Source organism: Coregonus lavaretus (genome assembly GCF_964263955.1).
Source record: "Coregonus lavaretus genome assembly, contig: HAP1_SCAFFOLD_1670, whole genome shotgun sequence".
Classification (NCBI taxonomy): Eukaryota; Metazoa; Chordata; class Actinopteri; order Salmoniformes; family Salmonidae; genus Coregonus; species Coregonus lavaretus.
In genome coordinates, this window is record NW_028166238.1 from 10 (window position 1) to 14,149 (window position 14,140).

Here is a 14,140-nt window from a genome sequence, read left to right on the forward strand (position 1 = left end):
GACATAGAAGAGGAAGAAGAACATTAAGAGAATGAGTAAGAGAGAAATAATAAGACAAATAATAGTTGTGTTTAGATTTAGAGGAGAGGATGTAGACATACTGTACTCTGGAAAATGACTCTTCATTATTTTATTAGAAACATGTCATGTGATTTGATATGTACGACTATGGTTCAACTTTTTTTCATGATCAATTATTAGCATACATCTGTTTAATAATAATAAGTAAAACAAATGCCAAGTAAGGAAGTAATAAAGGAACAATTTCCTCTGAGGTCTATCAGCTTCCTGATTGAATGTGATTGGATCGTTAAAACAGTGTTAGACAGTTGGTCACAGAGAGCAAAAAAGGACACACTGAGTGTAAAAAAACATTAGGATATTGAGTTGCACTCCCCGCCCCCTTTTGCCCTCAGAACAGCCGCAATTCGTCAGGGCATGGACTCTACAAGGTGTCAAAAGCGTTCCACAGGGATGCTGGCCCATGTAGACTCCAATGCTTCCCACAGTTGTGTCAAGTTGGCTGGATGTCCTTTGAGTAGTGGACCATTCTTGATACACACAGTAAACTATTGAGTGTGAAAAACCCAGCAGCGTTGCAGTTCTTCACACAAACCGGTGCGCCTGGCACCTACTACCATACCCCGTTCAAAGGCACTTAAATATTTTGTCTTGCTCATTCACCCTCTGAATAGCACACATACACACTCCATGTCTCCATTTTCTCAAGGCTTATAAATCCTTCTTTAACCTGTCTCTTCCCCTTCATCTACACTGATTGAAGTGGATTTAGTTTAACAAGTGACATCAATATGAGATCATAGCTTTCACCTGGATTCACCTGATCAATCTATGTCATGGAAAGAGCAGGCGTTCTTAATGTGTTGTATACTCAGTGTCCAGTGAGACAGAGGGGAGCTGTTTTGCTCAGATGCTTTCGCAGGTAAGATTTATGTATCTTGCTGTCAATCAAATTATCAATATTTAGAGACCCCCCACAGTTTGACTTTGTTGCATTTAGGGAAGCTCATGTCTTACTCATGTCGCACTCTGCATGTAACCAAAGAATCTGCTTGGAATTAAAGAGTAACATCAAGAAATTGGACACACCTACTCATTCAAGGGTTTTTCTTTATTTATACTATTTCCTACATTGTAGAATAATAGCGAAGACATCAAAACTATGTAATAACACATATGGAATTGTATAGTAATCGAAAAAGTGTTAAACAAATCAAAAAATATGTTATATTTGAGATTCTTCCAAGTAGCCACCCTTTGCCTTGATGACAACTTTTCACACTCTTGGCAATCTTTCAACCAGCATCACCTGGAATGCTTTTCCAACAGTCTTGAAGGAGTTCCCATACATTGAGAACTTGTTGGCTGCTTTTCCTTCACTCTGCGATCCAACTCATCCCAAACCATCTCAATTGGGTTGAGGTTGGGTGATTGTGGAGGCCTGGTCATCTGATGCAGCACTCCATCACTCTCCTTTTCGGTTAAATAGCCCTTACACAGCCTGGAGGTGTGTTGGGTCATTGTCCTGTTGAAAAACAAATGATGGTCCCACTAAGCGCAAACCAGATAGGATGGCGTATCGCTGCAGAATGCTGTGGAAGCCATGCTGGTTAATTGTGCCTTGAATTCTAAATAAATCACCAACAGTGTCACCAGCAAAGCACCCCCACACCATCACACCTCCTCCTCCATGCTTAATGGTGGGAACCACACATGCGTAGATAATCCGTTCACCTACTCTGCATCTCACAAAATTACACGGCGGTTGGAACCAGAATTCTAAAATTTGGACTCATCAGACCAAAGGACATATTTCCACCGGTATAATGTCCATTGCTCGTGTTTCATGGCCCAAGCAAGTCTCTTCTTCTTATTGGTGTCCTTTAGCAGTGGTTTCTTTGCAGCAATTCGACCATGAAGGCCTGATTCACGCAGTCTCCTCTGAACAGTTGATGTTGAGATGTGTCTGTTACTTGAACTCTGTGTAGCATTTATTTGGGCTGCAATCTGAGGTGCAGTTACCTCTAATTTACTTATCCTCTGCAGCAGAGGTAACTCTGGGTCTTCCTTTCCTGTGGCGGACCAACTCGCTCTCTATCTTTCTCAGAGCAATCTTCTTGACCCTAACCAGTCAGGCTTCAAGATGGTTCACTCAACTGAGACTGCTATTCTCTTTGTCACAGAGGCTCTCTGCTCTGCCAAATCTGACTCTCTCTCCTCTGTTCTAATCCTCCCAGATCTGTCCGCTGCCTTCGACACTGTGGACCATCAGATCCTCCTCTCCACCCTCTCAGGGCTGGGCGTCAAAGGCTCAGCACACTCTTGGACATCGCCGACCAGGTGATGTGGAGAGGATCTGTGTCAGCTCCACATACTCTCACTACTGCTGTCTCCCAGGGCTCGGTTCTAGGCCCTCTCCTCCTCTCTATATATCAAGTCACTTGGCTCCGTCATATCCTCAGATGGTCTCTCCTATCACTGCTATGTGGATCACATTCAACTACTTTTCTCCTTCCCCCCTTCTGACACCCTGGTGCCTGGCAGATATCTCAGCTTGGAGGTCGGCCCACCACCTCAAACTCAACCTCAACTAGGCCTGCCTGCTCCAAGACCTCTCCATTATGGTTGACAACTCCACCGCATCTCCCTCTCAGAGTGCAAAGAATCTTGGCGTGACCCTGGACAACACCCTAACTTTCTTTGCAAACATCAAAGCATTGACTCGCTCCTGCAGGTTCATGCTCTACAACATCAGTAGGTTACGACCCTACCTCACACAGGAAGTGGTGCAGGTCCTAATCCAGGCACTTGTCATCTCCCGTCTGGACTACTGCAACTCGCTGTTGGCTGGGCTTCCTGCTTGTGCCATCACACCCCTACAACTTCTCCAAAGTGCTGCAGCCTGCCTGGTGTTCAACTTTCGCTCCTCCGCACACTCCACTGGCTTCCAGTCAAAGCTCGCATCCACTACAAGACCATGGTGCTTGCCTACGGAGTAGCAAGAGGAACTGCCCCTCCCTACCTTAAGGCTATACTCAAACCTTACACCCAAACCTGAGCACTGCGTTCTGCTACCTCTGGTCTCTTGGGCCTCCAATCCCTACCGGAGGGCAGCTCCCCGCTCAGCCCAGTCCAAGCTCTTCTCTGTTCTGGCACCCCAATGGTGGAACCAGCTTTCAAGGACGGCAGGGGCGGGGCCCCACCTCTTATGAGAATCAGCTGGTGATGCCTGTGGGCCAATCCGGGCGGGGCGTTTTGTGAAGTTGAAGCTAGTGGTAATATTTAGTCATTTGTTGAAATGTTTGTAACCCGTTGTTTGCTATTGCTGCACTAAGAATGAAATGACAGTAAATATTCCCCCCAACAATTGGTAGTTTCCAGTATCACTTTATTGGAGAATTCAACTTGTGGTATGTTATATTATATCTTAATCAGCGGACCATTTAATGTTGTAACATTAGTTTGTCTAAATGTAGTACAGTGAAAGTTCAAATAAAAAGGATTAGACGTACTGTAGTCAAGCTCATTGATTTTCTTTCTTTATTTTGCCAGAAGTTGCAGAAGGCATATAAGTGTTTTAAAGTCTCCTATGGAGTCTGATACACAGGCTAGTACAAACATCTTAATAATCACTATTTCAGGTAGTCAGGATGAGGTTTGTATGTAATATCCACCAATGAACAAATCAACGTAATACAATAAAAGCTTCAGACACTGAAAACACATTGTTTGGCTTTATTTACTTTAAGAAGGATAAGCAGCCTGGCTGTTTTATTTAAATCCTCTTTAGGGACAATTACTCAAGATCAACATAGATTTTTCTTAATTAATAATTGGCTTCTTAAAAATGTTGCAATTCAGGTTACTCTTGGGGGGTTTGATACTCTCTAGTTTGTACACAACATCGCACCAAAGGTTTTTATCATTTTTTTTCTTCAGCACGGCAGTAACTTTGAACACTTCATACGGTGGAATCAACACCTCCTTTTCACGATTCCCCATTTTGGGGTAGGACTTCAGATCAGCGCCAAAACATGTCTTTATCTCAAAGCAGGACTTCTCTCCAAAATGTGTCAAGTTCTTTAGGAAAGAGCTGGAGGCAAAGAAGCCGAATCTGATTATTTTGTTAACTTCACCTCCAAACTCCATGTTGGTTCTCCGGTATGTGGTGTGACAGGTCTTTTGGTTTAGTTTCAGGAGGCGAATGGCGTCAGTCAGCAAGAAATGCAGAGAGTGGAACTGGAAGGAGGTTGTGTACTCTGTTCTATTGGTCCGGACTGCTTGGTTGAACTCTGGGTACATCTTAGTTTGACCTCCTGTGTAAGCACAGATAGCCTTGATATGATCATGTGTTAGTTTGTCTTTAGAATTGTACCTGGACTTGTCCTTTTTGAATCTGTCCTTCACATTTTTTGCACACCCTGCTGCATTTTTCCAGGATTCATTGAATATCCCTACATTTCTGTTTTCATTTGGAAGATATTCCTTCCGCACCTTGTTGTACATTTGTTCAGTGCAGCCGTTATACATGTCGTCAACAGAGTTAGGGACCATGTCTAAGGGTATGCTGGAATTCAGTTCAGGCTGATGGAGATTAACCTTTAGAGAATATGGGGGGGGGGGGGGGAACAGCAACACGTGTAAAACAGAGGAATGGTTCTATATATTGAAATGCATTTAAATGCTCTCTCTCTCTCTCTCTCTCTCTCTCTCTCTCTCTCTCTCTCTCTCTCTCTCTCTCTCTCTCAAATTCATAAATGTTGCCAAAGCAAAGTGATACACACAATTATGAAAACAACAGTGACAACAATAAAAGTAATAGCTATAATACTATTTATATATAAGAACTAAAACGAATACATATCTAATCAAAAAAAATTATACTGTAATACCTCTCTCTCTCTCTCTCTCTCTCTGTCTCTCTGTCTCTCTGTCTCTCTGTCTCAAAATTGTGTAATATCTTACCATCTTGGAGTCCACACCCAAAGTCCAAGCCTGGATGAAATACATCACAGTAAAGCTTAGGATCTTGTGTCTTGCCATGATGTCAAAATATGTTGGTCCAATGGCAACTTGTAATGGAGATGAATTGTCTTTTAAGATACAGAATCAGCATTGAAATGTTCAGCTTTCAGGGGGCCTTGTTATATCAGTGCTCTTGTGGTTATTTTCACAGTCCCTCCTCTCTTGCTGAGAACAGGCACCTACAGATACAAGTACCCCTCAAACCACAAACCCCTTAGCACAGTACACACACACACACACGCACACACACACACAGGTAGCCCTTTAGCACAGTACACACACACACACACACACACACACACACACACACACACACACACACACACACACACACACACACACACACACACACACACACACACACACACACACACACATACCCACACAGGTAGCCTAGTGTTTAAGAGCGTTGGGCTGTAAACGAAAGGTTGCTGGTTTGACTCCTGAGCCGGTGAAGGTGGAAAATCTGCCGTTTCTCTGCTTGAGAAGTTAAACCCCAACAACCACTGCTCCCTGATGTTGATTAAGGTAGCCCCCTGCACCTCTCTGATTCAGAAGGGTTGGGTTAAATGTGGAACACACATTTTGGTTGAATGCATTCAGTTGTGAAACTGACTAGGTATCCCCCATTCCCTTCACATACACACACACATACAGTGTGGAGCCTAGTTGGGACAAAATCCTGCAGTACCTGATGCGCTCCAGAAATAGGGTTGATTACCTCTGGTCAAGTCTAAGCTTTGTCTGCCAATCATTCCTTTAGCTGGTTGAGGTAAACACTGCCCTCTTCTGCCCAGAATGCACCATGTCAAGACTGAAGGCCTCCAGGTACATTAGTGTGTGTGTTCGCTATTCTGTTGTCTCTCATGCCAATGTCCAGGTTATGATTTAGGCAGTATTCTAATACTACTGGTTATGTTTTTTTTTTTTTTGATATATTTTTTTTATTTATTTTTTTTTTTTTCCGGGGGGAATGGATCAGCTTAATATTGCAGATAGATTGTATCTTCTATCAATGTAATTGTCTGCATCACTTCCAATCCCCCATGTTTTATTTTATTTTTTATATATATATTCCCCTTTATTACTTGCCCAGGCCTCTACTTCCGGTCTATACTTACTATCTACACCTTATGGACAGAGTTAATTTTACAATAATTCTATATATATATATATATATATATATATATATATATATATATATATATATATATATATATATATATATATATATTTTTTTTTTTTTTTTTTTTTTTTTTTTCTGAACTTCTTCTACTCTCAACCTCTCCGATCATTTTCATGATGTCCATCCGGTTTGCTTCTAACTGCCATATCTTTCTAACTGTGCTCTTTCCCAAAAGCTCCCAACATACAACCTATATACTTATTATGGACACAGTATGCTTACATTATTAGCTATTTTTGTTATTATTTGTTGTTATTTGTTATTAGTCCCATCCTTCAACTCTATTCATTACCTCCCATCTATCTCTTAACACCATCCATATAGGATATCTATTTGCCATATATATTTCAACCGTACTGTGATGTTTTACAAAAGTTCTGAACCTTTCTATTCTCATTGCTTCTACAGATTGTGAATTAAAAATAAACATTTTTGCTAAAAGTATTATTATATTATTGATTGATTGACTATGACTTTTCAGATCACCCAGTAATACTATCTGCAAGGTTAGTTCCAGGTAAATATTGCAATCCTTTAGCCATTCCTGGACCTGTGTCCAAAAACAAGCTACAAATGGACAGAACCCCCTGCACCTCTCTGATTCAGAAGGGTTGGGTTAAATGTGGAACACACATTTTGGTTGAATGCATTCAGTTGTGAAACTGACTAGGTATCCCCCATTCCCTTCACATACACACACACATACAGTGTGGAGCCTAGTTGGGACAAAGTCTAAGCTTTGTCTGCCAATCATTCCTTTAGCTGGTTGAGGTAAACACTGCCCTCTTCTGCCCAGAATGCACCATGTCAAGACTGAAGGCCTCCAGGTACATTAGTGTGTGTGTTCGCTATTCTGTTGTCTCTCATGCCAATGTCCAGGTTATGATTTAGGCAGTATTCTAATACTACTGGTTATGGTTGTTACCTTTATTTTGTTATGACTGAGATGTGAGAGGACTGGTAGGTTGATAGTGTTCAATTCCTTTGTTATGACTGAGATGTGAGAGGACTGGTAGGTTGATAGTGTTCAATTCCTTTGTTATGACTAAGATGTGAGAGGACTGGTAGGTTGATAGAGTTTCATTCCTTTGTTATGACTAAGATGTGAGAGGACTGGTAGGTTGATAGAGTTTCATTCCTTTGTTATAACTAAGATGTGAGAGGACTGATAGGTTGATAGTTTCATTCCTTTGTTATGACTGAGATGTGAGAGGACTGGTAGGTTGATAGTTTCATTCCTTTGTTATGACTGAGATGTGAGCGGACTGGTAAGTTGAAGTTCCATCATATTGCGTTCAAATGGTGAGGTCTGTCAGATATGTGGTGGTTACAAATGATAGGAGACAAGGAAAGGATACAAGGAAAGGAAGGAAACAGATTGAGACTATGGCCATATTGTTTGGTAACATAGGGCCACTGACTGTGGAGTTTATGATGGAGTTCAGCCACTGTTTAGGTAGCACCTAATCTAACAGTTATATATGTTTATACAACGGCTGGGTATAATCCTGAATGCTGATTGGTTAAAAGCGCATTCCAGCCGGCGTCTATTCCACAAGTTACCACCGGCTAAATCTATGACGTTAAAATGACTCTTTACTCTGTTACGTCTGACTGCTCTATCCACTGTCTCATCAGCCCAGGCAGGGAAGTTATAAACTTAAGATATCTATGATCATTTCCATGTCTTAGAGATATTGTGTTTTATAGTAGTGTCAAAGCAACAGTTAGTGTCAAAGTAACATAGATAGACAGTAGACCGTTCTCTCCTCGTTGTGGTTGATAGACTTTGCAGTGCTGAGCTCTGAACTCACAGACACAGGAAACTACTAACCCTGCTCCTGCTCTCCCTCCCTCCCATCTCCCTCTGACCTCACAGACACAGGAAACTACTAACCCTTCTACTGCTCTCCCTCCCTCCCATCTCCTTCTGACCTCACAGACACAGGAAACTACTAACCCTGCTCCTGCTCTCCCTCCCTCCCTCCCTCTGACCTCACAGACACAGGAAACTACTAACCCTGCTACTGCTCTCCCTCCCTCCCATCTCCCTCTGACCTCACAGACACAGGAAACTACTAACCCTGCTACTGCTCTCCCTCCAATCTCACTCTGACAGCCACATCTTCTCTCTCTGGTTAGCCAGCCTACTTATTACTCTTTGGCCTCAAGTTTATTTCAAAGCCATGACTAAGTGTTACTTCTCTGTAAAACTATGTCTAATGATTCATTTGAAAGTTATCAGTAAAATAATGGTGAATATTAACACTATATTGATGGGGTGGAGGTTATCAGTAACATAATGGTGAATATTAACACTATATTGATGGGGTGGAGGGAATCAGTAACAAAATGGTGAATATTAACACTATATTGATGGGGTGGAGGGAATCAGTAACATAATGGTGAATATAAACACAATATTGATGGGGTGGAGGGAATCAGTAACATAATGGTGAATATTAACACTATATTGATGGGGTGGAGGGAATCAGTAACATAATGGTGAATATTAACACTATATTGATGGGGTGGAGGTTATCAGTAACATAATGGTGAATATTAACTCTATATTGATGGGGTGGAGGTTATCAATAACATAATGGTGAATATTAACACTATATTGATGGGGTGGAGGGAATCAGTAACATAATGGTGAATGTAAACAAAGACAGTGTACATGCTAACAAATGTCAACAAATCACAAATTACAATTCGATTCAATGTCAGCAAATTACTATACAATATTAAGAAAAATAACCTTGATCTTAATCTGAGCAAGCAATGCGTGTTAAAAAGTATTTAACAGGATCATTACAACTGAAAGAAGGAACGTGACCTTTTTGTTTTGACAGATTACTTAATTGTACATTGGTGGGGGAATGATCAGTGATATACAGTAATTATCAACATAATATAGAGCGTTATGTAGCCTTTTCCTGATGTGCGGTTGAATGCAGAAAAGCTGCTTCTCATGTTTGATTTTGAACCATTTTGCAACTTGCAATTCAAGTCACTCTGAACTCCAGTGTTCACTAGTGTGTAGACAACTTCACACCACAAGTTATTCTCTTGTGACTTCGTCTGGATGTTGGTCACTGTAAATACCTCATAGGGAGGAATTAAGACTTCTCTCTCTCCAGTAAATACAGAGTAATATGATATGTCAGCTCCAAGACATGTGGAGATCTCAAAGCAGGACGTCGCTCCAAATGAATCTCTGCCTATTTCCTTAACTAGAGTGCTCGAGGTGAAGGTGCCAAAACGGATATTTTTGTTGACAACCTCCTGATCAAAATACACGTTGGTTCTACGGTAGGTGGTCCTACATGTTGTTTGACTTCGTTTGAGCATTTGAATGGCCTCAGTTAGATAGAAGTGCAGGGAATGGTACTGGAATGATGTTGTCCCATAATTAGATCTACCATCTCTAACTTGTCTGTTGAAGTCCAGGTAGATATTGGGCTTTTCATTTGTGTACACATATATAGCCATGGAATGTTCTTTTTCCAGTTCATGGATAGATGGTTTGGCCTTTTGTCCTGCTTTGTTCCAGGCATTATTGAAGTCTGAATTTGTATTTTTCTCACGTGGGAGGTAGACTGTGTTCACCTCATTGTGCATCTCGTTACTGCAGCCGACGTATTGATCATCAATAGAGTTAGGGGCCATATCCTGTGGGAAAGGCTTCTGTAAAAGTAAATTTTAGTTTCAATACATTACTTCATAAGACTTGCCAGTTCTCTTTTTCTCCCCTTGAGAACAATGTCTGCTAACTCTTTTGTGCATTAGATTTGTGCAGTTGAATCAAATACAGCTACACTCTAACTAAACAGACTATCTTTTTTAAATTCCCATTCTCTATCGCTCACAACAAGCTTCTGTCGTATATGATGAATGGTGGCCATTATCGCTGTCAACAAAAAGTCCGTTATGCTGCATCGTGTCAGAAGTTTTTATTCATACCACGAGGTTACAGCATAAATTACAGACACGCGTTGCCCGGAGAACGACTCCCCAGATTGATATGGTCGTTCTGCCGTCTAATCGTTTACCCCCTATTTATAAACAATGCAAAGGGAGGGGCTACTCCCTTCTTCTGGCCAATCACCAGTCTCCCCTCGGCCGTCACCCTCCAAGCGGCACATTTCAAATAACATCATAAAACCTCCCCCCTCTGGCCTGAACAACCAACATTCCATTCCGTCATGAAAAACATTTGACAAAGACATAATCGTCAGATACGATATTCCCCCCTTTCGAGACGAAATAAACGTCTCGAAAACAAACAGAATAAGATTATGACTATTAACCATTTATCTCATTGAATATTCTTAACCTTAAACCCAAAAACATTCTCCTCTAGAGTGTAAATACCTTTCTATGAAATACCTGTTTATGAAGTGTGAATACATTACTATGACCCATGAAGAAATCTCTATGGAGTGTAAATACATTACTATGAATTATGAATAAATCTCTATGGAGTGTGAGAGCGAAAAACTGTCCAGCAGCCATCCATCCATATCAATCAAGACAGTAAAATTCTCTCACCGTCCCTCTGCCCCAGGCAACCACCGTCGGTACTCCAGATAACCTCATAACTCATGTAAATGCATTTGAAACTATGATGCCATTAAATACACATGTAAACAAAATCCTATCCATAAATATCCACTCTCAGGCTGGTCAACCCATAGGACCTGAAAGGGAATCTCTCCCTGTCTAAACGTCCTTTCCCTAACCCCATCGAAATAAACAAAAGCATCTAAGATCCTCATCTGCATTCAATAACATCAAACATCATTCTACTAAAATCAATACCTAAGAATATGACACAATTATGTATTACACATCAAATATGTCTATATTTCATTGCAGACACTGGAATGTAGTCCACTACACTTCCTCTTCCTGTAGTGTCCTCTTCCAATGGACTTGTTGATGATGGAATCAGCCACACCCTCCTTGTTTCATCTCCTCCAGTCATATTGTCTTTGTTTGAATATTCCAATCTCCACATGTTCTCCCACATGCTTCTGGAATGACAAGAAAATAAACGACCAAACAGTATCCTTTGCAAAACAACCACTTTCAAATTAAACCTCCATTTCACCTAAGAATTTAAAAAATGATACATAAATGATGCATGAATCACATTATCCATTCCCCCCTTTGATTCATAAATCATACTAAAAATTATACTAATATTGAAAAAACAATTTGAAAAATCATCAAATAATCCAAAATGATATTTATCCCTCAGTTCCACTTGTCCATCTTTATCCAGATCAGGAACAGTCCACACCGGCATCTGAGTGTTGTCTCCAGGCACCACTTCTCCAACCTATCTCAATCTCATAACTTTCTCAAAAGTCAGTACAAACATCACACAGTGTTATCAAAGCTTAAACTAGAATCTGACCCATCACTGCCCCTACTGGCCTAATTGATCTTGCAACCAAATCCTTTCAAATGCTTCCCTTATAATGCATCTATAACCCCAGTGATATTATCTGAACTATCTGGACTCACAGTAATACACTAATATTTATCAATATTATCTTCCCAAATGTTACACCATACCATGAATGAAGTCCCCCCTTCTCCCTTAAACTTATTCTTCAATGATAGGCTTGAAGACTATGACATGTCGCCATGTGTCTGCTAAATGACCAAAATGTAAATGCAATGTCACCCTTCCAACCCTAGATTTAGCTGTGTCCAATGCTATCCCTCTTATAATGGTAAAACCTCATATGGAAGCTTCAACGTTGACCTGTAACAACATCCTATCCCCATAGGGTAAGAATATACTCTATCATAATTTCCCCTTATCCTCTAAAATTCCCCTAGTCACATTGTCAGTCAAAAGCTAATCTTTTAACCATCAAAGTCCTGCTCTTCTTACTACCTGATATATAAAAAGTAACCTATTATTTGTCATTACTACCCTTAAGGTCATGCTTATCCAAAGTTATCATCTAACATCCCAATCTGATCTTTCCATAAACATACCCCTTACCTCATATGTTTTATTAGAACAAACACAACTTTTAGCCCTCAATATTTCACCTGAATACTTCAGAGTTTGCAATTACCTGATTTTACTTTCTCTCTAACCAATGCTCATAGGGTAATCTTTTCACCCAAGAACACTTAAACCCTACTGTTTTGACAACAACATTATTTCATCTGTCAATGACTGTTGCCAATTCCACAGTTATGACAAAGCTCAAAACTGATCCACACCTGACAGAGGCTGCGCAACCGTCTAACAGGTCCGGGATGGAATTCCCAACAGACATGGACCCTCAAGATTCCCCACTGACCCCACAGAATGAGTTAATCTATCTCTAATTTCCACAACAGAGGAACGAGCAGCACTGATCAGATGCCCCCCCCCTCTGTCATCAAAATCAAAAGACCCCATACTGCAGCTTCCATGATGAATCTCTATTCTCCATTTCAGATTAATCTATATTGTTTCTATCTGCTCTATTTTAACCCCATTCGTACCATAACCTCCTGAGTCCCTCTTGCTACCTCTTTAATTTCAGAACAATTGTTGTCAGTATCATACTCCTATATTTGCTATTGCCATAGTATCATTAATCCCTTCCAAAGTTACCCTTAAAGTAGTTGATTTAGCTGCTGTATCAACCCTAATTACTTCTAGTGCAAAGCTACCAACATCCTATTCGATTATTCCCTGTTGGAGTGACTACTGTAATAAACTTATCCTTAACTCCCTCTGTGACTGTGGAAAGTTTTACAGACTTCAAATCTTCCGTTATAAGCATCACCCTACAAATTACATAGCCCTTTAACCAATAATTCTTAACCAGAACAACTTCTAATGCTTGCACTAGATAAGTACACATATATTCTCCCTGACCTTTCTCTGTAACATTACGCAACATCAGTGAACAGTCCCTCCTAACCCTCTTCTAAACTATACCTCCTTTTACTCCTGGTCCTGATAACAATACTTATTCTCCATAATTATCTCTCCACATGAGAGAAACATCCCCAGCCTACACCCTAATAAGTGTTTTCCCCTCAAATTGGTGCTGTATTGGTTCCCTTATAATCAACTGCAATATATTTATGCCTTTAATACCTATCAATGTTGAAAGAGTGAAACTGCTTCTCCCTGTTGTTCTAATAGACTGAAGTGTTAATGTCCTTATTTACTCCTAGTTTTCCCCTAAGCTCTGAACTCTTTCCTTGTACTTCCATCTATCACCCCTAGTGTCACTTTTTCCCCCTTTCAGTTCTACCTCTAAACTTTAAACCTCCTGATTATAACAAAATACACCTATAATGACCTTGATCTCCCTACTGGACAGTGTCATTCATTACTGTTCTCTCTCACTACTAACTTTAAAACTTAGCTTACTGTCTCAAAGTTCCTTCACCCCTAGCCTACCCCTAACTTATTTTAATCTAATCTTTTCTCTCATAACATTTAAAACCTTTTCCCCTGACTTATTGACAAAATCTCTTACCACCAAATTTTAGAATATGTGATTGGGAAAGTTCCCCACCTGCTTCTGACTCATTACACACAGACTTGGCAAAACCGACTAAACACCTTTTATCCTAACCTCAAATCTCTTAGTGTAAGAATGTAACCCAAAATAACAGTCACCCGTATTAAGTTTTTTCCCAGACAGATTGTCTAACAGGCAATCTAATACATTATCATCCTTCCTATGATATTTATCTTTTAAGCAAATGATTCCCCAAAAACCCTACTTTTTAAAATATGCTACCAGACAGTCAGTCGTCTAGTGTACATCTTTATTGTACGCTTCAATTCTCTTCCCAACACTACAATAACAGTATCTTCTAATATTAGTACTTTAAGAGTAATTAACCGTTTTACTACCTCAAATCCCTATC

At 40.3% G+C, this 14,140-nt stretch overlaps 2 protein-coding genes across 2 annotated transcripts; both read right to left on the minus strand.

The window, feature by feature from the left end:
• Positions 1-3,843: 3,843 nt before the first annotated feature.
• LOC311114946 (NAD(P)(+)--arginine ADP-ribosyltransferase 2-like) lies at positions 3,844-5,064 on the minus strand (the record flags this gene model as incomplete). Its single annotated transcript, XM_084190166.1, has 2 exons — positions 3,844-4,620; positions 4,987-5,064. 2 exons carry the CDS (start codon positions 5,062-5,064, stop codon positions 3,844-3,846), a joined length of 855 nt encoding a protein of 284 aa, XP_084046292.1.
• A 4,054-nt stretch (positions 5,065-9,118) lies between these two features.
• LOC311114947 (ecto-ADP-ribosyltransferase 5-like) lies at positions 9,119-12,540 on the minus strand (the record flags this gene model as incomplete). Its single annotated transcript, XM_084190167.1, has 2 exons — positions 9,119-9,922; positions 12,490-12,540. 2 exons carry the CDS (start codon positions 12,538-12,540, stop codon positions 9,119-9,121), a joined length of 855 nt encoding a protein of 284 aa, XP_084046293.1.
• Between the last annotated feature and the right edge of the window lie 1,600 nt (positions 12,541-14,140).